This window comes from Phalacrocorax aristotelis, chromosome 3 (assembly GCF_949628215.1).
Source record: "Phalacrocorax aristotelis chromosome 3, bGulAri2.1, whole genome shotgun sequence".
In the NCBI taxonomy this organism is placed as follows: domain Eukaryota; kingdom Metazoa; phylum Chordata; class Aves; order Suliformes; family Phalacrocoracidae; genus Phalacrocorax; species Phalacrocorax aristotelis.
The window spans coordinates 55135719-55157264 of NC_134278.1; the positions used below are offsets into that span (position 1 = coordinate 55135719).

General features: G+C 42.9%; 1 protein-coding gene across 1 annotated transcript in view; it reads left to right on the plus strand.

The window, feature by feature from the left end:
• DCBLD1 (discoidin, CUB and LCCL domain containing 1) overlaps positions 1-20520 on the plus strand; it is a 48418-nt gene extending 27898 nt beyond the window's left edge. Inside the window, exons 6-15 of the mRNA XM_075087510.1 lie at positions 1616-1749; positions 6483-6523; positions 7807-8022; positions 8767-8897; positions 10867-11014; positions 11109-11225; positions 12737-12827; positions 13850-13899; positions 15461-15580; positions 18088-20520. Of these exons, the coding sequence (XP_074943611.1) occupies positions 1616-1749; positions 6483-6523; positions 7807-8022; positions 8767-8897; positions 10867-11014; positions 11109-11225; positions 12737-12827; positions 13850-13899; positions 15461-15580; positions 18088-18605 (1566 nt within the window). The 3' untranslated portion in view covers positions 18606-20520. The remainder of the gene's footprint in view (positions 1-1615; positions 1750-6482; positions 6524-7806; positions 8023-8766; positions 8898-10866; positions 11015-11108; positions 11226-12736; positions 12828-13849; positions 13900-15460; positions 15581-18087) is intronic.
• The last annotated feature ends 1026 nt before the right edge of the window (positions 20521-21546 follow it).

A 21546-nucleotide genomic window follows, 5' to 3' on the forward strand; every position in this document is an offset into this window, starting at 1 on the left:
GACTTTTGTCAGTAATTCTAGTTGGGTTAGATATACCTTTTATTATCAGTATATGAGTACGTTATCACTATATAAGCACACTTTTCAAACAGACCAATGGATTGTGTGAGAACAAAGTCTACTGACTTGTGGTGACTGGCTTTCTGGAATAACCCTGCATAGGGTTTGTCCCTCTTGAGGCAGTCCTCACCTATGTACTGAATATTCCTACGACTTCAGCTTTTACTTGTTTGCAGGCCATGTGTGTTTCTTTTCTGAAGTTATGTCTCATAGGAAGAAAAATACATTTCAGTAACATGTGGGTTTTAAGATCATGCTTGCAGTATCCCAGCAATCTGCTCTGAGATGAAATAAATATTATACGCTGCCTAATCACAACCCACTGATAACTACCAACCTCTTGGGTTGTTTTAACTGCTCCTTCTTTAAAGCGAAGACATTGCCCGAGTGGTTGCATTTACCTACAGTTCATATCACACAGTGCTCTGCCTTTTCTGCGCCCCTCACCCTGGACTGTCCTCCTGTCATGCCTGTGAAATCTTTACGTCTCTCACGGTGAAGTAAGTTTAATCATACCACTGAAGGAAAATCCCACCCTATCACAAATGTAGCAGTTGCTGAGTTTCCAAAAAGTCAGTGTTCACGTTTAACCTGTTCATCCAGTTATTTGATCACACTGCTCCAGCCTGGAAAGTGGCAGAGCTGAAGAAACAAAGAAATGCCACCTTACATTCTCATTAGCTGGAATTATTCCTGCCCTTCATTTGGGTGATTAGGAAAGAAAAACAGCACATGGCATGACCTCATGCAGATCTTATCTATGCTGAGGAATTTTTGAAAGACATTTTCCCTCCACAGTTAAGGGGGATTCAGCTTTTCTGATGGGAAGGACCTGCAGGGCCGTTGCGTCCCAACCCCTCCCAGCCTTCCCTGGAGGGGACAGCCCAGCAGCCCAGCTTGTCGAGTAGTGTAGCCCAAGCTGGGCCCGTGTGAACAAGACCAATATCTGCCAGCAGCTGCTGGGATTATCTCCTTTGCATCTTTCCACTGGCTCTTCTCTGCTCTGTCTTGCCCAGTGGTTGCCACGTAGTTGTCACACAAGTTGTCCTGCCCGTATTTTTTCAGCATTATCCCACCTGGGATACTGGCAAAGGGGCTATGCTTAAAGCCCAGCAGCGGCTAGTCAAGACATAGCCAAATCCTCTAATGTATGCCATGACTCAAATCCTAAGGCGCAGTAATAGATAGGTCTGCCTTCAGGCAAGTCCATCAAGTAATTATTGTTTTCTCTGTGCAAAGAAGAGTTGCCTTGCCTTTGACTTTGTTTTCCCCGGGGAGTGACACAATACTTGTTAGGTTAAAACCTTACAGCACCTTCTCAGAAGCAGATTATTTGCTTTTTCATCTGAAATAAAAAGGTGACTCTTGGAAACAGATTATTTTTTTCAAGATTACTGTTCTTTCTTCCCCTCTCTGCTCCCCCTTATTCCTCTTGAGCCTTTACCGGATTTTATGAGCTGTAACACCTGTATAATAATGTCTTGGAAGTAAAAGCTTTAGCAGTTTGTCAGACTGATCCTCTGAGCTTTGGCTTCTGACGGCTTCTGCCTTTCAGACCTCGCTGCTGTGCAAGTCGGCGATACATGCAGGCGTTATCGCGGATGAGCTGGGCGGTCAGATCAGCATCACCCAGCAGAAGGGCATCAGCCGCTACGAAGGCGTCGTTGCCAATGGTATCCCTTCGCATGAGTGAGTACCACTGGCAGGGCTGGCTCTGGGAGCAACTCCCGGGGCCCAGTGCACTGCCCAGATCAGCCGAAGCAGGTGGCGACACTCTTTTGGGGAGGAAAGGATGTTAGTTGTGGGTCTAGGGGTTTTCGGGCTTTGTTTCTGTGGCTTTATTAAAATGGCATTGGCATCGGATATAGGAAAATGTTCCAAGTTTTTAGTGGCTCTACACCAAGTAGGGCAGTATTTTCATCTTTTTTTATTTCTTTTCCTTCCAAAACATATTTGCAAATTACTTTGTTAGCAGATACATGAAAGTACTATCATCTGCAACAAACACCTTTAATCAATGGGCTAATAAATCATGATAAATTCATGTTAAGGTTTAAAAAAAGCTAGGAAGAATGAATAAATAAAAAGTACTGTTGAGCCATAGGGGATTTAATGAACAACTACTTAAATATTGCGCTTTTGAAATGTTCAGATTTTTCTCTTTTAGAATATTTATAGCAAGCGTGTTATATTAACCACTTATCTTCTCACTTTTAATTGTACTGTTGTTGAAGTAGAAGTAAATCCTCTAATCTCTATCCAGCACAGTAAGCCCTTCCAGCAACTGCTTCTGTCATTCCTGTTGGTTTATATTTTTTAGTTTTCAAACGTTATCTGCATTTTACATGAGGTGCTTTTTTTTTTGTAGGAAGAGAAATTTCCTCAGTCCTATAATCTATGAGAGCTAAGGGAATGTGTCTTTTCTATACTTTTTTCCTGTTTTCCCTCCGATTTCTCTACCTCATCCTGACAATTTTGCAGTCATTATTTCATTCATATTAAAAAAAAAAAAAAGGCGTGTCCCCCCCCAACCCACCAACATTCTGTTGCTGTGCTTAAATTTCAGCACAGATTGAAATGCTTTAAGTATAATGGGACTGGAGTATACAAGCTGGGTAGCATGTAGGCCTCTAGTGGAAGGCCTGTAAAGCCTAAATATTTTCTATTTTTCTTACACATGTTGCTTGAAAGTTAATTGTCTAAGAAAATAAATATAAATTTGTCTCAAGCAAAGTGGGACTGAGAACTCAGCTCAGGCACCAAGCACTTCCATAAAACAAATAATAAAATTCTTCCCACCACACATGCCAGCTTAGTGAAGCCCTAAATTAAATATTTTGTGCCTTAACTAAAGATGTTACAGAACTGTTTACATTCGTTCGTATGTTTGTGATCCTTGAGCATCCCAGAAGGATAACTCAGACAGTAGTGCATAAAATGTTATAATGAAAGGCAGCTGGGACTGCTGTTTGCTTTTTTTTTTTCACAGTACAAGAGCTAGTGGGCAACGAATGAAGCGTAGAAGACAGCAAATGTACATGTGCTGGGGGAAAACACTGCATAATGAACTCATCACCTTAACTGCCAAGCATCCTTTTAATGTTGCTACTCACAATATACATTTCACATGCATAATAGAAGTACTCACAGAGATGCAAACTTGTCCCTATTACATCAAGTGGGCAAACTCCCATTTACTTGAAGGAGAGCTGAAAAGCGGGCTTCCAGGCTGAAGCCAGCCTCCAGGGCTTGGATTTAGCCCATTTAATGAGAGTCCCCTGAAAGAGCACCCTAAGGACGAGTGCCCCTTAGCTCTCCTGCCTACCAGGGCAGACAGACACACTCCTCCAGCATGATGCACATCTTGAAGGGCCTGAATTGCCCCGAGGAGACAACAGTCTCTTTCTGCAGATTATACAGGGAGCCATAGGTAAACAGGCTCGTTCTGTGGCAGATGCCTGCAAACTAGATGGCACAGATTTTGCAAAAAAATGGGAGCGTGAGCACAATATTTCCCGGGATGCTTCTGCTGCTCCTGGCAGCTGGGAAAATCCCAGGAGCAGATGAACTGCTGGTGTGAACCCGTTATCCCAGGAGAGGGAAACTGGAGGATGCAGGGAAATAATTTTGTTTCAAAACATTAAAAAGTAATCCTAGAAGCAGTGGGCCTATTTACTAAAAAAATGAACCAATGCATTCCATGCTTTAAAAAGGCTTTTGTAAGTGGTATTTCCAAAGCTGCATGACGTTCCTATCCTCGGGATACCTGCATGCTGCAAGAAATTCCTGCAGAGCAGCCAGTGCTGGGAAGAAAAAGACCAGTGCTTAGACAGCACTGCTTTAAGAGCTTTTTAGACTCCTTTAAATAAAAGCTTACTCAAGTTTTTAAAATCTCATTTATAGTGGATTTCAGTATTAAAGATTTAATTTAGTGACTTGAGCCGAAATTGACCTCATCAAAAGCTGCTGCTGGAGTGCATCGAGCTGTTAAATATCTGCGTTGTAATGTGATGGAGGAGTTACGGCTCGCTCGCTCACCGGCTCTCAAGGGCTGACCTTGGCCTCCCTGACTCAATTTTTCAGTGTGCTTGTTAGACTCTAGCATCTGCGAAGTTTTATGTTCTCATGATCCATGCATGGACCTGCACCCACAAATGCTGTAATTAAGATCAAGCGGCGGGATTTATTGGGCAGTCCTGATACCCCAGTACAAGTATATGGGGGTTTAACTTCGTAATGTGACCTGGCCTGTGACTGTATGTCTGCACGTGTGAAATCATTTGTCTTTGAAAATGGAAGAGACCACATGGTCGTGAATTGTGAAGGATGAGATTTGGGATTAACCTGCACTGCTTATAAAAAGCTTGCTTGAGACTGACTCTGAAAAAAGAAAAGATTTTGTGCTAACGGACCTTTACTATGGGAAGCAGCATCCTTTTTTTTTGTAGAGCTACCAGCACAGGTCTCCCGTGCAGTCCTGCCACCTGTACTGTTGGCTAGGCAGGATCCTCAAAGTTGTCAGGAAAAACATGGAGTATGGGGTGGCACCAACCCTTAAAGGACAAAGTGAAATTTGTGTGACAAATGCCACCTGTCACATTAGGAAATTGATAAATTACCACTTACTGAATTAGTTTGTCCTCTTCAGTGACTTGCAGAATTATAGCAGAAATATTTCAGCTTGATTTCTTAGCTTTATAGACCTTAGAAATGCTAACCTCCTCCCTTTCTTTGCTAAAATTGCAGACCTCTGTTTGAAAGGGATCTCAGTGGCTTTTTTATTACAAAGCATTATCTCATAAATAAGTATTCGAGGAGTGCTGTGATTTCTGCTTTGGGTAGGTTTTACTGATCACCGTGGTTTTTTATTTTCTTCTTTCCTCTTGAAATGGATTGCTTTGTACTCACTAAGAAAGCAAAAATTGTTTTGGCTGTAATGTCGAACTGGTTTGCAGTGAGCAGAGCACATCTGATCACCCCTGAGGATTGCCTGGGGGGAAGACGTGGGAGGCAGAGCTTGGCTTTTTCCTTCTAGCTACTATACCGCCTACATGCCCAAATAAATCAGCTCCCTCCCAGTGCTCTCCATCATCTCTGAAGGGCTTCGTTTGCCTGTAGTCATTAGTTTTCCCTCAGTGACAAAAAGAAGCAGTGTTTTTATCGACCTTGACATGGGACCACTTTCCTGTTCTCCATTTGCACGCTCTCCAAACATACAGCCATGTGCACCGCTGTTAGCCCACAGACGTACCTCAGGGGAAGATTTCCTGGCCAACAACAAAGGGCAGCCTGAAAGGGAGCTGTCTTGATGCTTAAGAGCAGAAGTTGTTTTACTGCTCAGTCATGCTGTCCAAGGCATTTCAAAAGGGGCAAGTGATGCATGCAGCTAATCAAAGCGACGTTGAAGTGGTCAGATTTTCAAGAAATCCAAACCAATTTAACGTTAAAACCCAGGCTTTTGTTTTTATTAGGCAGCCAGTGAGAGTCATCGTTTCTGGAATGACACCTCAGGGGCATCTCCTTGGGAATCGGAAAGTGGCTCCACGGGAGGCCAAGGAAAACTCAGCTTTCCCATACCGTGATTTTATCTTGTCCTGCTTTGTGCAGGGTTGTATGGAGTTGCCCAAGAAATGTCTTTTCTCCTGAAGCAAAGCAGTCAGAAGGAGGAAGAAAAGGGGAGGCATAGATGTGGTCCTGTTCATGGAGCAAAAAGAACCATTCCTGATGGGAGCTGTTGGTCGTGGTTATAACAGAACCGGTTCCCACTCAGATTAAAAAAAGGAGTAGTTTTCATTCAGTCTGGCTGTGATACACTTGTAGCCAAAGTAGGATTGGTCAGAGCTGGCGTGGTTTAGTCACCATCAAGTGGAACTGTTTCACAGTGCTTAAGGCTGGATTTTTTTCAAACTAGATGTGGACCTAGGCTAAGAGAAAGTCATTTATTTCAGTGAAGTTGCTCTGCTTTAAGCTACTGTAGGTGAGACCTGGGCCCAGTGCTGGAGCAGTGCACTGCCGGTAGCTCCAGGCCCTGTTACCTTTCCCGTTCCTGGCTCCTTTGGTTGCTCTTGCATTGATGGTCTGAGGAGCAGAAGGGGCAAGCTTTCCCACAGCAGTACCCGGCCTCTGCAGAGGAGAAAAGCAGAAGCATGCAGCAAGAGTAACAGGCTGATGGGATGGGGAGTCACTTTAAAGCATAACAAATGCTCAAAACCATTAAAAAACTGATTTGAATTCAGTCACGGTGGCTGAACAAGACAAGAGTGCGCAAGAGTGCTCTTACTGGGGTTGGTAACCAGCCAGCAAAGTAAGCGGCTATCTGGCCAGAGATATTTTGCTAGATAAACAGTGATTCTGAAACTGTACCTCAGGTGTTCCCTTGACCGCCTCCTAAAAGGCTGAATTACCGTTTTCTTTTCTTACAGTGGTTCCCTGTCGGATAAGCGGTTTATATTTACCTCGAATGGTAAGAATAATGGCTTTATTTTTAGCTATTCAAATTTTACCTTTTTATTTAAGTATTTTCTGTAAAAGTTTTGAAAAGTAATCAGGAGAATGTCAGGCTGTGCCTAGGAAGGATATTTTAGGACAGCAATTTTTTTCAAATTGGCAAGTGAATAAAAAAGTTGAAGGGATGTGAAGTGAGCTAGAAAAAAAACACAGAATAGGAATAGGTCATACGCACATAGATGAGAAACAGAAATAGTATTCTGCTGTTACATTTCTGGTGCCAACATATGAAAAACAGCAATCAGATAGTCCCATTTTTATGTGCTTTAGGCGGCAGAAAATGAAAGCAGTTTTTCTTCAGACATTTATAAATTCCTTCTTCGTTATATGAGAATGAGAGCATAGAGAGGAATGAAAATATATTTACATTGCGCTGATACAGAACGAGTTTTTGTTTATGAGTTTCCAAGATGCAAAAGCGTCTTTAATCTGTCAAGCTGTTCATTTGCATAAAACATAGCAAAGAGGGGGGAAAAGTTCGCCCTTGTTCATTTGAATTATGTTTCAGTCATCTGAGATAAAATCATTTACTATTCCACTGAAAACTGTAGAGCATGTATAGACCTTTGAAACTGCCAGGGTATTATTTTTAACTTCATTGAAACCTTTTTTCTACTGGCCCGTTTTCTCTGAAGAACCTTGATGTGCAGAAATTTTGCGGGTTCTTTGGTGGAGTTTGTAAGACTTACCTGCAGCTATTACCTTCATGATATCACCTCTTGGCAGCAGTATCAAGGAGCTCCTCTAATGAGTAACTTTCCTAGCCCTAATTGCAGGTGAGAATCGTGAAATATTTACAGTAAAGTACTCCTTTCAGTACAGTGCCTTCATCTGAGAAATATTTTGTATAGCTAAATTAGTTAATGCCAATCTCGAAACATAAACATTATGTTTCAGAAGGAAAATTTAAAAATATATTAAGTCTTATATGAATGAAACTAAACTGCGGAGATTAAAAAACAAAATGGAAAGGAAAAAATAGCAGATGTAGTCAGCAGGTGTCATGTATGTAGGAGCTAAATTGGTAAAGGAGAGGGACTGCAGCACTCTGGTACTGGATCATGCACTAAAAACTGACTGGCAAACACCACAGCTAATGGATAGCATCAGCTAGCACTAGATTAAGCAACAACTGACTTTGCTTTTGTGGGTGGTCTTCATATGTTGCTAGCCTAATATAAAAATATGCTGTGAAAACGCAAAATAACTCCTTCTCTCTGTCTGTGTGGGGACTCCTAGGCTGCAATAAATCCCTCAGTCTGGAAGAGGGATTCCTCTCCAAGAGCCAGGTTACTGCATCTTCCTACTGGGAGGAGACCAATGAATTTGGGCAGCTATTCCAGTGGTCTCCCGACAAGGCTTGGCTTCAAGTCCCAGGATTGGCATGGGCCTCTAACCACAGCAGCAATCGTGAATGGTTGGAGATCGACTTGGGAGAGAAGAGGAGAATAACAGGTATGTCACTGTCTGGTTATTAGAAGCTGGGGTTTCAGCTCGAAAAGAAACTAAGCACAGTTGAAAAGCTAATAATGCACTAATGCAGTGTTTCTTTCATTAAATGTAATGAAGTGTTCTGCACTGAGGAATATTATTTTCATATTGAAGAAATCATGGCTATTTATAAGACTGATCTTACTATAGGGACATAGGATTGGACTCAACTCTCATGCATGCCTGGTCTCTAAACAAGCTGTAGGCTCAGAACAAGATACTTACAGAGGGACCTGTAGAGTCTGGATGGATGATGAGTGATTGCTTAGGACCTATTAATGATGCAGATCTGGAATCAATAAGAAACATTAAAATCATAGTCTTTGAAAGAATGGCTCAGGTGAAAGAGATTCCTGTTTCCAACTCCTGGTTTAATTGTAGAAATGTAAATTGCGGTTGCTGCTACAGATGTAAAGACTGCTAATATGGACCATATTATCAACAAGCAATTACTATTTTCGGAATCATTAATCTGAGCTCTGCAAAAAATTCCATTGCTCTAAATTCGCAATTTAAAACTGATTTCTGTTCTTCACCCAACTTTTAAACTCAGTAACCACCCTTGAATTCCAACATGCTTTGAAAAATGAATTCAGACTTTGAAGGCAAAGTTCTCCAAATTTTTTTGGCATCTGTGTTTGCATTTGAAAATGTTCCTTTAAAAAAGACACCTAACAAATGAAAATGTATTTTGCATTTTGTTAAAAGGGATTAAGACCACTGGTTCTGGATCCAGTCTGCTGAATTTTAACTTTTACGTAAAGACATTTACAATGAACTACAAAAACAACAACTCAAAATGGAGAACTTACAAAGGGATTCTGAGCAATGAAGAAAAGGTAAGGGGAAGAGGGAGGGGTAGGAAAACACAGAGCAATAATGCATATGCTACCTTGACATTGAAGGGCAGGCTTTCACTGTCAAGGAAGATTAGGAGTTTCAGACTTGTCTAGACTTGGGTTGTCTTCACCAGTGTAATTTACAGCCATGGAGTAGATAGCAAGCTTGTTGAAACAAGGAAGTTATCCAGGGCTTGCTGAAGTTGTGAGATGCACACAGGGAGGCTTGTGTATGTCTGTATCCTTGTTTTAAAAAAACAGTGTAATTAAAGGTGTACAACGGGCTGTTTGGGCAAGTCTTTAGCTTAGCTCAGTGCTTGCCCGTGCTAGGAATGCTCTGCCAGTGCAGAAGCATCAGTCGGTATGGCTCCAGCAAAGGCGATGTTCATCTTCAGCTCATAGAATCATAGAACGATTTAGATTGAAAAAGACCTTTAAGATCATCAAGTCCGACAGCCAACCTAGCACTATCAAGTCCACCGCTAAACCATGCCCCTAAGTGCCACATCTACGGTCTTTTAAATACCAGGATGGTCAGCCCACCTCCCCAACAAGTGAAACAACCAACTCGGGCAAAGGCACAGGGCTGCTGGTGAAGCTGCACCTGCGGACCAAGCTTCTGCTTGGGCTGCGTTAGAGTCACCAGGGTCTTCTCCGCTCCCTGACCCTCGCTGGCGGGACTCTTCTGACACAAGGCTGTGGGCACAGCCTAGTCTGTTAGGAATGAATGTAACTGAACTTAAAATAAATGGTCTTACACCAAAACAGGTGTCCACACAACAGCTTTTCACAGACTCTGAGTGACTTTAACAATGAACAGATAAAAGCAGCGCAAGTAGTTCCTGCAGACAAAGGATGTGCTGCACAGGTTTGTCTGATAACATTTTCCCTTTAAAACCTCACATTCCCTTTCAAACAAGAAAAACCCACCCAAAGCCCTCCCTGCCCCCACAGCGTTAAAAGTCAGACCTTCACTCACCGTTCCTGAGGGAGCTCAGCTTGCCTCAAGATAAGGCTCTATCTGGTCCTCAGTCCTGATGGCAGTTTTTAAAAACTTGGTAGAGCTGTAGAGAGATTTCCTACTAGCTTTGATTTTCTTAGCTTATATGGAAATGAATTTTACTGGGAAACATTAACTGGTTTAAGGTTTTTTAAACCTGAAACTTAGGAGATGTTGGCCCAAAAAGTGAAAAAACAGCCTAGTAGCAGCTGAACTGTGAAGTCTGGCTATTTAAAATCTGCTGGTTTGCAGTTTTCCACCATGACTTGTTATTTACAAATAATCTTATGAAGCTATTACATATGATCTTAATTTCAGCTAAGGTGCATGATAAAACCTGTCCCATCAGAACCCCATGTGGCCTGGCATTTTATCTAAGATATGCTGAGCTCACTTCCCTATCTCATCAGGCTTTTAAGTTCTCCTACATCATGCCGAAGCATCTCCAAGAACTAATTTTGCAAGGGCTACTGTTCTGCACTTGGGCTGAAGTGATCCTGGGAAATACTGTATAAATGCAGGGAAACAGCGACACAACAACATAGTTAACAGTCACTCTTCAAGCCTGATACATAAAACTGACTGTTTTACTAAAATGTCTAGAAATATTTAATTTCAATTTTTTCTTTTTACATTTTTATCCCCCGTTGCCCAAGTAAGGGTGCTGCAGTGCTATTAAATAAAAAATGATAGCATTATACCAGCATATATTAACTAGAAATTACACAGAATTGAAGGAGTGTGATAATCTTCTTCTCTGAGCTCACAGCAAAATGTGATAATCTGTGAGAACTAAAAAGATTATTTCTTTCTAGAGGCCTCAATTCCAAAAATCTTGTGGCTGCATCCCAGACTATCAATATATTTTAGTTTTGATGTAATGAAAATGTTTCAGGTTGGATGTCAGGAGCGCTTTAAAGAAAGAGACTTTTAAAACGGAGCAAACAACGTGCTTACGTTTCATTGCAGGTATTCCAAGGCAACTCCAACTCTGGTGACACAGTACGCAATAACTTCATCCCTCCGATAGTGGCCCGTTATGTGCGAATTATCCCTCAAACTTGGAACCAAAGAATAGCATTGAAGCTCGAGCTGATGGGTTGTCGAATAATGCAAGGTATGGGGTAAGCAGCACTCCCCAGGCGCGGTGCCTCCAATGCCCCCTGTGCTACCTCAGTGCCACTGATGCCCCCCGCCCTTCTCTTTTGCAGCTAATAGTTCATTTACGCATTCAATGTGGCAGAAACCAAGTCAGAGCACAGAAACCTCCCTTGGAAAAGAAGACAGGACTGTTACGGAGCCCATCCCATCAGAAGAAACTAACTTGGGTAACATTACCTAGAGCTGCATTTTCTCTAGGATGCATCATGTCTTCAGCCCAGCCTGAGTGAACTTCAAACTTTTTCACAAATCAAAACTTCTATTTTCCCTTCAGGCTTTATTAAAGGTTAACAACAGAGAGAAAAGGGAGCAGCATAGGTTCCTTCTGTGTCTTAAGGCACAGAAAGAGATTGAAAGCCTTAATTTTCCTTGATGTGTGAAACATCAGGCTTTGGTTTCCCTGTAATATTGGTTTACTTGCCATGCTTGGTAGGTGGCTTAAGAGACTATACTGAATGCTCATCAGCATTTTTTTTGGAGGAGCTCTTCCTCACCCTCGTCCTCTATTTTATAATTTTTATAATACACGAGGCAGTGGTCTCACAAAAATGTTACCTTCTCTGTACGCGACCATGACTCCTCCCAGAGCAGAACTCCAGCTCTAAGAAGCATATGGTAATGCAGGGTTGTGTAATTAAACACTTTTCCATAAAGGCTGTGTTCATGGTGGGATCGGAAAACTTGAATTTGCATACTTCTCCCTGCATTTGCAGTCTTCATTCTTTAATTTGTGGAGCTAACTTCTTAGATCTTTAAAAGCAAACAAACACAATTTGTTGCTTATACGGACTGTTTGGTGGACCCATAGCCAGGCGGGAATTGCCAGACCCACTACACCAAACACTGCTACCTGTTAGGTAGCTGATAGTTGTAGGAACGTCTCTGTAAAACAACGGGTTGTAAGAAAAAAAAGCTCTTCTGAAACTGCAGTGCTCCCGCCAAGAACAAGCTCAGTTCCTCTCTGCAGCAGTATGGGTAAATTGTGTCCATGATCACTGAAAATGAAATCTACTGAGATTTCATCTGCTAAATGGTAAATTCCCTGTGGACACATGTGCTACCTTATTCTCACAGCCTGCTAGATGTCTGTAGCAATAGCAAATGGGGCACTCCTGGCACAAGGGCCGCTCCACTGTTAATTTTCAAATCCCTGCTCTAAACCATGTTGTGTTAGAGTTTAATGGGGGCTAAACAGGTTTTTCACAACCTTCACTCCTGGAAATCTTTGAACTATTTTGACTGAAATGTTTCAACCAGTTCTGCATGAGCCAGAAACTCGGCATGTAAAATTGCAGCCTCATTTGGCAGTTTTATCAGCAACTGAAAACAGAGCGTGCATAAGTGGCTTTTTAAAAGTGCGTAGTAAGAAAGAACTGCGCTTTGTAAGGATGCATGTAGATGTCAGGATGTGTAGAGATGTTAAGTCAAGTGTCAGCCTTGAGAAAGTATATTTAACTCTTTCATTTCTACACTGTCCCACATAGGTAAATGGCAACCGTGTATGGCTGAGGAGGTGTCTTGCAGTTTTATAGTTTTACATTTTCATGCTCTGTTGCAAGGAGCATTCCTGCAAGATTATCTGCCTTTTGCTGTATTCTCTGTAGTAAAATTTACCAGCTTCAGAGTAATTTGCCTTTTAAACATTTATCCTTTTCTTTTTTTTCCTTCTCTCATGCAGGCTTAAAGCTTACAGCTATAATTGTCCCTGTCCTCATCGTGCTGTGTCTGTTCCTGTTCTCTGGAATTTGTATCTGTGCAGCCCTGCGCAAGTAAGATACTGGCTTTTGTCATAGGAGGCATTTGTGACTACATAGCTAGCACGTCCGACTACACGCCTCTTTACCAGGGAGCTGGAAATTGATCCTGTTCAGCAGTCTTCCTTTCAAGTAGAACTCATGTCATGTCTCTGTAAATTGTATTTCTTATTGTACGTCTCCCCTAGTCAGACAAAAATGAAGGTAAAGCAGGTCAGAACAGTACACCCCAATTTAAAGTTCAGTGTAACTGGCTGTCCTTCAACCTATGTAAACCCACAAATGCTAAGGTGTAAAGCAAAGATGGAATAGTTTTCACATCAAAGCCAAGTAAAAATTCAGTGAAGGGAGAACTTGAGCTATCTATCTGGATCATTTGCTTTTATTTCCTTCCTGGAGTACTTCTGCTTCCCAGTCCCTTAAGTCATAGCTTTTAACCTAATGGGCTGAAAGCAGAGCCCAGCTGTAAGGAGTTGCACACATACACTGGTAAGCAGCTAAAACTAAGCCACTTCATTTCACAAGTCAAAGGACTGGAAGAAGCACTGCTAACTGTGGCGCCTGTTAGTTGTCCACTCATATGAACCTGGACTTGCATGTAAAGCCAGGAAGTGCTCCTGTCAGCAGATGGGGGTTTGGAAGTATAAGCAATGCTCTGGTGATGTTGCTTCATCACTAGGGGTACCCAGCTCTGCCCTGGATTCCCAGTAAATCTGTAAGCTAGCCAAAGAATTCAGGAGAGCAGACACAAAACATAACCTGGAGTGACACATATAGACATGGACACAGCAAATCCATGGATGCCAGACACAAGAAATTTGAACACCTGCACTCAGAACTTGCATATAGATGGGGAAAAACAAAATGTCAAAATGCTGGTTTGCATGCCTTACGTTCTAGTAGACACCAGCTTCCAGGAACTCAAAGTGAAGCATTGTCCTCAGCTGCTAAACACAAAGGCTCTCTCTGCTGGAGCTAAGGCGTGAAGCTGAAATGCTGTGAGGCAGCTGCTTATAAATGCTTTCCTCTCCTCGCAGGCGAGAAGCCAAAGGACTTTCTTATGGATTATCCAGTGCTCAGAAATCAGGTTAGTGGAGAATCATGCACTTTGTCCTGTCCTGTCCATTGGGCCAGCGGGAAGGGGTTTATGCAACTAAGTGTGAAATGCTTATGAAATAGCATCCATGTTTCCTCATTCAAATTCTCCTCTTCATACAAGGGAGATGGCAAACGATAGTCCCACTTGTGTCATCCTAGCACAGTGCCCTGAGAAACAATATAATTTGGTTTCTATGACAGAAAGGCAATTAGCAAAAGATCTATTACACAGAGTGCATAAATTAGCATGTAAGAGTGCTCCCAGGTGCCCTCCCTTTCCTTCCCTCCTCCAAAATACCTATTTTGCAGAAAATTGTGGCTTTCCTTTTCCCCACAGCCAAGGGGATTGCCTTTCTCCAAGAGAGCAAGGGTTAATAATTTTTTTGTGGCTTTAATATTTTAATCTCACTTCCCTCCCTGGTTGGGACTGTATTTATAAAGCCTAACAATACTGAATTGTACTGCATGTGTAAAATCTGAATAGGGGATTGGCTTGAGGACTCTGCTTTAGGAGATGCCTGCAAAACCCCAGTGATGCATATTCTTTGTCTTGCTCAATAACACTTTCTAGAGTGGGGACTCCTGTTAGCTTGAAAGTTGGTGTGTAGCTTCTTTTTCCTGGCCAGCCAGCTCTATAGAGGAATATCCTTCTGGATCTGAGCTTTCCATAAAAAAAGAAACCACTAAGCAATTCACATGTCTATTCACAAGTGCCTTGCAATAGCTCAGCTCCGAAATTTCATCCCTCAGCAGGTGCTGATGTCAGTGAAAGGAACGCTGTTACCCACTGCAGCTTGCCCTCATTAGAAAATTAATTTGTACTTAACATCATATTTGCTAATATGATTTTTCAAGGTCACATCATAATCCTATCTCACTTGCTAATGAGGACAAATCCCAAGAAATCAGAGGTAGCCTGTTACCCAGTCAGTTGATTTGTTGCATGTGTGTTTCATAAATCAAGCTCCTAAGCCCTTGTGAACAAGGCTTGGGACTTAGGAAGCTGGGAGCCGAACCCAGCTCTCCGCAGACCTCCTGTCGCAGGCTCCAGGCAAGTGCCTGACACTGTGGATTTTTTCTTTTCTCTCTCACAAGACTGTTTTGAGAACAAGTTAATTGATGAGTGCAGGTGCTTAGATATCAAGGAAATGGAAGCCATACCAGTCTACTGAAAAACCGAAATTTTAAGCATTATTTTTGCCATATAAGCAATGACAAAACATGTAACTGATTTAAAGCTGGTATTTTACTGATATACTCTGTTACAGCATCAGTGCAGGCACCTACCAGATTTGAGCCCCACTTGCCAAGAAAAACCTTCATAAAGTTTTGTTTTCACTTGGAAATCCCAGTTGATGATTCACTTTTTCCCTTTCACCCTCCATATTTAGGGGGCTATTTTTACGAAGAGCCTGTTTCAGTCTTGTTTTTTAACTGCTTTAATACACTGACAGCAACGAGTATACCAAAAATTAAACTTTCTGATAAGTCTTCTGATTGCAAGCATTTAACTTGCCGATAAGCCTTCTATTTTTATTTCTTCGTCATAGGTTGTTGGAAACAAATCAAGCAGCCCTTCACCAGACATCAGTCAACTGAATTTACCATCAGCTATAACAATGAGAAGGAGACACCACAAAAACTAGATCTGGTCACCAGTGACATGGCAGGTAACAATTGCTCCCACTGCGATGCCTTCCTTTTACTCTGCGTGCAGAGCAGGTAGGTAGATGGATGGGCCAGCAAAGTTACAAGCTCCAACCCTCATGCAAGCTGAGGCCCAGGAACAGATTTATCTGTGTTCATCTCAGTGAAGCAGCTAAATGTGTCAGTAGCAAAATACCCACAATTTTGGAAACTTTTTCTTGGAGTTGTCAGGAAAGATTTCCTGACTCTGAAATAGTTACAGCTGAAGGTAACCACGGAAGGCAGTCAGGCATGGATGTAGTCCAAGAATGTGCCTCAGATAGGATAGTTTGGCTTTGCTGACTAATTTTTTTGTGTTTCTATTTAAACACAAATGTCTCTGGAAATGGAAGAAAATATAATGCCCCTTCCTGCTGAGCAAATAGGAAAATTACTTAGTTGGTTTGTGGTGGGATTTCATCCCCAGCTGGAAGTCATGCTAAGATCCCCTTGCAGCTTTTCTGGTGCCTGAACTATTTTGGAGATGAGGCCCCCTGAAGCGGAAACAGGTATATGAGAGAGAAGGGAAAAAAAACGCACAGTGCTTCTCTCCTCTGCTACCTTGGCTCCGGGTCACTGTTTGGATAGAGCAAATCCCCACACCAGTACTATTTGCATCCCAAAGAGATGGTTTTTTAATTCATCCTCTTAGCACATCTTATCCCTGCCTAGTTTAGTCTGCCTGAAAAGGCTAGTGAGACCAGCCATTTCATGGCATCAGTGATCAGCAATCTTCCAGAATGATTAATTTGCTGTTTCCAGCCGCCAGACCTTAGAAATTCCTTAGAATTTCTCCAATGCATTTGACAGAGAAATACATTTAAAAAATAAATGGATGGTTACTGTAATTCCGTATGGTGCTAGCCTGGATATCTTGCAAAGATGGTTTCAATCCTTTTAAGAAACTTTCAATATAAACATGCAGAGACCAATAAAGCAGTTTTATTTCATGAAGGAAAGGGAGTGAATAAAGTTTGCTCATAAATCATGGTTATCTGGCTCCCCTGGCCGTGTCTGGGGAGCTTCTGTTCTCTCCATCCTTCCCTCCTACCGTGTGAGGAAAGTCTTAACTCTCAGCCTTGCCAGGTAGATCCCCAGCCCTAGCATTTCACCTACAGTCTTATCAAAAATAAGAAACATGAAATAAAAATGTGACTGCAGCCCAGAAATGCACCATTTAATAATTTAATTGCAGAGGGTGTGCAACTTGCATACAGGTTAACACGCTACATGAAACTCCCCCCCCTTTGAATCCCCGGCTGCCAGTTCTCAAAGGCAGCTGGGAGTGAGTTGAGACGCTTCATCCCGAGCAAGGGAGATTGCCGAGGATGGTGGCAGCAATGCCAGGGAGAGCTGCACCACTTACTTAGTGAAGTATCGCAACACCTTCACCCTACATGCTGAAGTTTGGGAAGCAGCCAGGAACTGCCAAAAAGATTCACAGGACATATGGGATCGAACTCGACGCTCATGTCAGATGAACCATGATGCCAGAACAGAAACTGAGCTAAGTTCTTCGCGTCTGTGTCAAAACATGATAGTTTAGCAGTGTCATTTACTAGAGCTGTTCAGGCCACCGTATGTATCCATAAGAGATTGTCACTAGCAGCAAAGCGAGAAAGAATGCTGAATTTTCTCATAATAGTTTTACTGGATTTTTTTAAAAACCTTTTTAGTTCAGATCTCCTTCTTCAACAGCAACCTGGCATCCACCTCGACCAGAGGTGCAAACATATACTTCTTGAGGCCACTTTTCCTCTGTCTTGCTCCCTGCTCCTGCTTGGGCCATTTGCCCATCCCCAGCTCTGTCCCAGCTGTCCCCCTTGACCAGGGTGACCACCCCGTTCCTCTGGCAGCACCGGTCCCGCACCTCCTCCCATGGCTCATCCCCCCTTGCGTGCCCGCAGCAATGCTGAGCTGGCGTAGCACATTTCACACTTCCCTTGACTCTCTTGGCTGACGTTCCATCTAACTTCATCCTTCTTGTCAGCCAGCTACTGCGAGATGCCTTTTAAATAAAGCCAGCACTTGGTCGGGCTCGTTAAGAATCCTCCGGGCATTTTAATTATTCCAAAAGCAGAACATGTGTTTTGGAGAACTTCTGGTTTGTGGACCTTCATGCGATGTCCTTTGTCCAGTTCATTGCTAATATTTTGTTGACTTCTCTATTTTTTTAGAGCTTTTGAGTATACTCCAGAAATGATGTTCACTTTATTTGTGTGGGTAGGAGGGGGAAGGAATGGAGGGAGTAGGAAGCGAGGTGGCAGATTGGAGCTCCTCTGTGGAAGGGCTTCTGCCATGTTCTGCAACACTTGCTGAAGGAGGTTGCAGAACCAGCACTGGGGCAAGGTTTCCTCACATCCCCGATAACCGCGCATTTGATACAGTAACCGAGTCATTTTGCAACATAAAATACTTACCAATGCATAAGTATTGAATAAAAAAAAAAAATCCATCTGTGCCTTATTGAGTAGTCCGTGCTTCCTTTTAGATTATCAGCAGCCTCTCATGATTGGGACTGGGACGGTAACACGGAAAGGATCTACTTTCCGACCCATGGACACCAAAGACAAGGGAAGAAGGGGGAGTTCAGAGTTCGAAAATCACTACCATTGTCCGCACAGAGCTAACCGCCATGAATACGCTCTGCCCCTGACCAGCCAAGAGCCCGAATATGCCACCCCCATCATCGAGCGGCACGTAGCAACAGAAAATAATTTTCCCTCTGAAAATGGCTACAACGTACCTGTCGTCTCATCCCAGAAACAATCGCTCTCTGCTGGCAGCTTCCCTAGTTTGTGTAAGACCGATACCAGGAACGGAGACTATCAGACACCCCAGAGTGTCATAAAATATGACAAACCCAAAGTTAACAGTGTTCTGACCTCCGTGAGCTACGGCACAGATTACCAGAAACCTCAGCCCAATGCCCTCGGGAGCGAGGGTTACTCAACACCCAGAGACTGCCTAAAACCAATAAGCCAGACAGCAATGACAGCCCTCTTGTGATCTGCCAAGCAGGAGAGATGCGGTGCGCAGGAACGTCGCTGCACAGCTTTCTGAAGCAAAAACAGAGTTTGGAGGGACTCTGCTGCAGGAGGCAGAAGGCAAACAAGCCCTGTGTACATAATATTGCAGTCTTGCTGGGTTCTGACATCTGAAGCAGGCATATGCTGTTTATCACTGTTTATAGCAAGAGAGATGTTATCAGTGAAGACTGTACATCTTATTTTCTGTAACTGATCTCAGTGCTCCATTTGCAATGTGTGCAATTTGTACATAGCTTTTATTTAAGGAGAATTTCTTAGGTTTCCTTTTCACCTGGGGGATTTAAAGGACTGCAGAAATGCCTGTTTAAGAAAAACAGGTTTCCTTCTCTGTCTTTATTTTACCTGCTGTTGTATTGGCATCTGTAAATGGTGCATCTTACGGTTGTGGTGATTCATCTCCTTTCCTATGATAACTGAAGATAGGGCATCACTGTAGTTCTTACTGGGAGGGTAAAAAAAGTAAAACTACTTGAAGTATAACGTGCACAAGAGAAGGCAGCTGAGCATTTAAACACTGTGCTCAAACCCACCTTCCTGGCTGCTTTTTAGCAGCAATTTTTACATGCTTGAATTTGATCTAGTGTATGAGCTGAGCCTGCCTAACTTGCTATTTATGTTACAAACGGGTAGAAAGGCTGAAACCAGTTTGGGGTTCAAGCCATGGTGATCACTCAGCAATAGGAAAAAAAAATAACCAAGCAAAACACAAGCCACAAACCCAGCACCTGGTAATCTGGTTGGTAGGGTTTGGTTTTTTTTCTGTTGGGTGTTTTTTTTTTTTTTTCTTTTTTTCTTCAGGAAGTGTGTGCAGAACCCAAATGTGAATTTACAGCTGAGAATCAAATCCTGTTCATACCTTAGCTGCTGCTTTTGCTGCTAAACTATAAGGAAATTTGTTCCTTGGCGCAAAGCAGCAAACTTCCTGAACTCTTCATTGCTCCACTAGGTATTTTCTGTCTTACAAATTTAGTGTGACATTTCTATTTGAAATAGAGTAACTAAGTAAAACACAGTGTGTGTATGGCTTACTGTTGCAGTTAAATTTGCAGGACAGCGGATCAGCACAGTTGTTTTCAAATAGTTTTCCTTTTGCAGCTAATGTTACCCTTAATTCTGTTTTTGGACAAACTTGAAAAAGCGTGGGGATGGGTGCAATGTATCACACAGTAGCTGGCTCCTGTTCAGGCAGAGGCGTCGTTGAAGCAAAACAGCTTCTGGTAGCGACTGGGACCATCCACTGCCCTTCTGCCTGCAGTGCTTGGAGCATCACTTTGAATTCAGAAGCTTGTCCTAAAATGTCAAGAAGTGATACGCTTCTGGGAAGGAAGAATGGTGCTATATTTAAAGCACGAGGTTGGGAAACGAGACCAGTAAAACTTGAGCTCTGGGAAAGTCACTGTCTGAAGGCCTTCCGTTTCCTTGCGTGTAAACTGGGGATAATTTGCAAAGGATGCAACAAAGATTTGTGGTCTGTTCGCAAAGCGCTTTCAGATCTTTGGGTGGAAAGTGCTGTCAGAGTACAGACTAGTTGCAGTGATACTACTCACAAATATTGCTAACTCCAGCCATATCCAACATTAAAGCAAGCTCTTAATGGGTTCTTTCTGTACGCTTGTGTGGCCTCAGCTGGTGCCATTCCCTCACGCTGCCACACCATGCATGTGATTCCCATGCAAAGAAGAAAGAGTCAAGGTAACCTCGTAGCCTTCCTGCGTTTGCTGTCAATACAGTTTCTGTGAAATGTCTAAAACACCTCAGGTCCTGAAGTGAAACAGCAGCAGCCTGTTTGTTAGACCGAGCTGGGTGGTGTTGTTTACCTTCTGTTGTTTACATGTCTGTGTAAATAAAAACCACTGGTATTTGTAAATCAGTCACACAGGCCTGCTACTTAACTTGACTTGATCATCGCTGCACGCCCACTCTCGTCACATATCCTGCAGGGTGAGAAAGAAGCGTTCCTTACACCCTGCAAAAGTGCCAGTTGCGCTGCTGCAATTCGCAGTCACAGTGTGACAGGCTAAAAAAAGATTCTCTCAGTGCCCCATTTAGCCCAGCTTTTCTGTCCATAAGCTCTAGAGAAGAAGCTCCCACGAACAAATGTCTGCACCCAACCCCGCTGCTGGATGCATATAATTGAGGCAAGGATGAGGATGCCCTCCTGATGAGCCTGAAACCAATACTCCACCCACACAGCGAATTAGCCTGACTTGTCGCTTTACAAACAAGCAGTGTTCAGTAATCAGGGCTACTCCCCACCTAACCTAGATAATGCAGCACTGCAAGGGGACCAGGCAGCAGATGACACTGCTTGTATTATCATAAACTTTTTGCATGCCTCTGCCACGTGCTTTGCGCATCTGCAGCATGCTACAAGTGTCAAAGAGTCCTTGGTAGCATGTGCCCATTTCTGCTGCCATTCAAACCCATCTTAACACAGCTGTTTTAGCCTAATGAAAAGTTGGGTCTCAATTTGCACCTTGCCTTCATCCCCATCCCCCTCAAAAAAACCCTGGAAAACTGCGAAAAGATGGCTTAAAATAAATCCCCAAACATCTCCATCCTCCCTGAGTCACAGCGGCTTGGTGCTGACAGGAACGGAGGCGGCACAGCAGCTCTGTGGTCACTCACAACCCCCGGTCACTGCGTGATGCTTCAGGGTTCATGCCTGAGTGACTGCTGAAGGTGGTTAACAAAAAGTCCTGGGCTTCTCCACCTCAGCCAGGGAAAAAGGAAGTTTTTAGTGACCCTAGCAGCAGACACACAAGCGGACTTCCTACCTGTGTAGTCTCTCTACCCCGATGGTGGTGGAGATACTAAATCCTGGTGTAGGAAGGAAAGGGGACTGTGATTCTTCCCAGTGGTAGTGGCTCATCATGCTCCTCCTCTGAATGGCTTCTCAT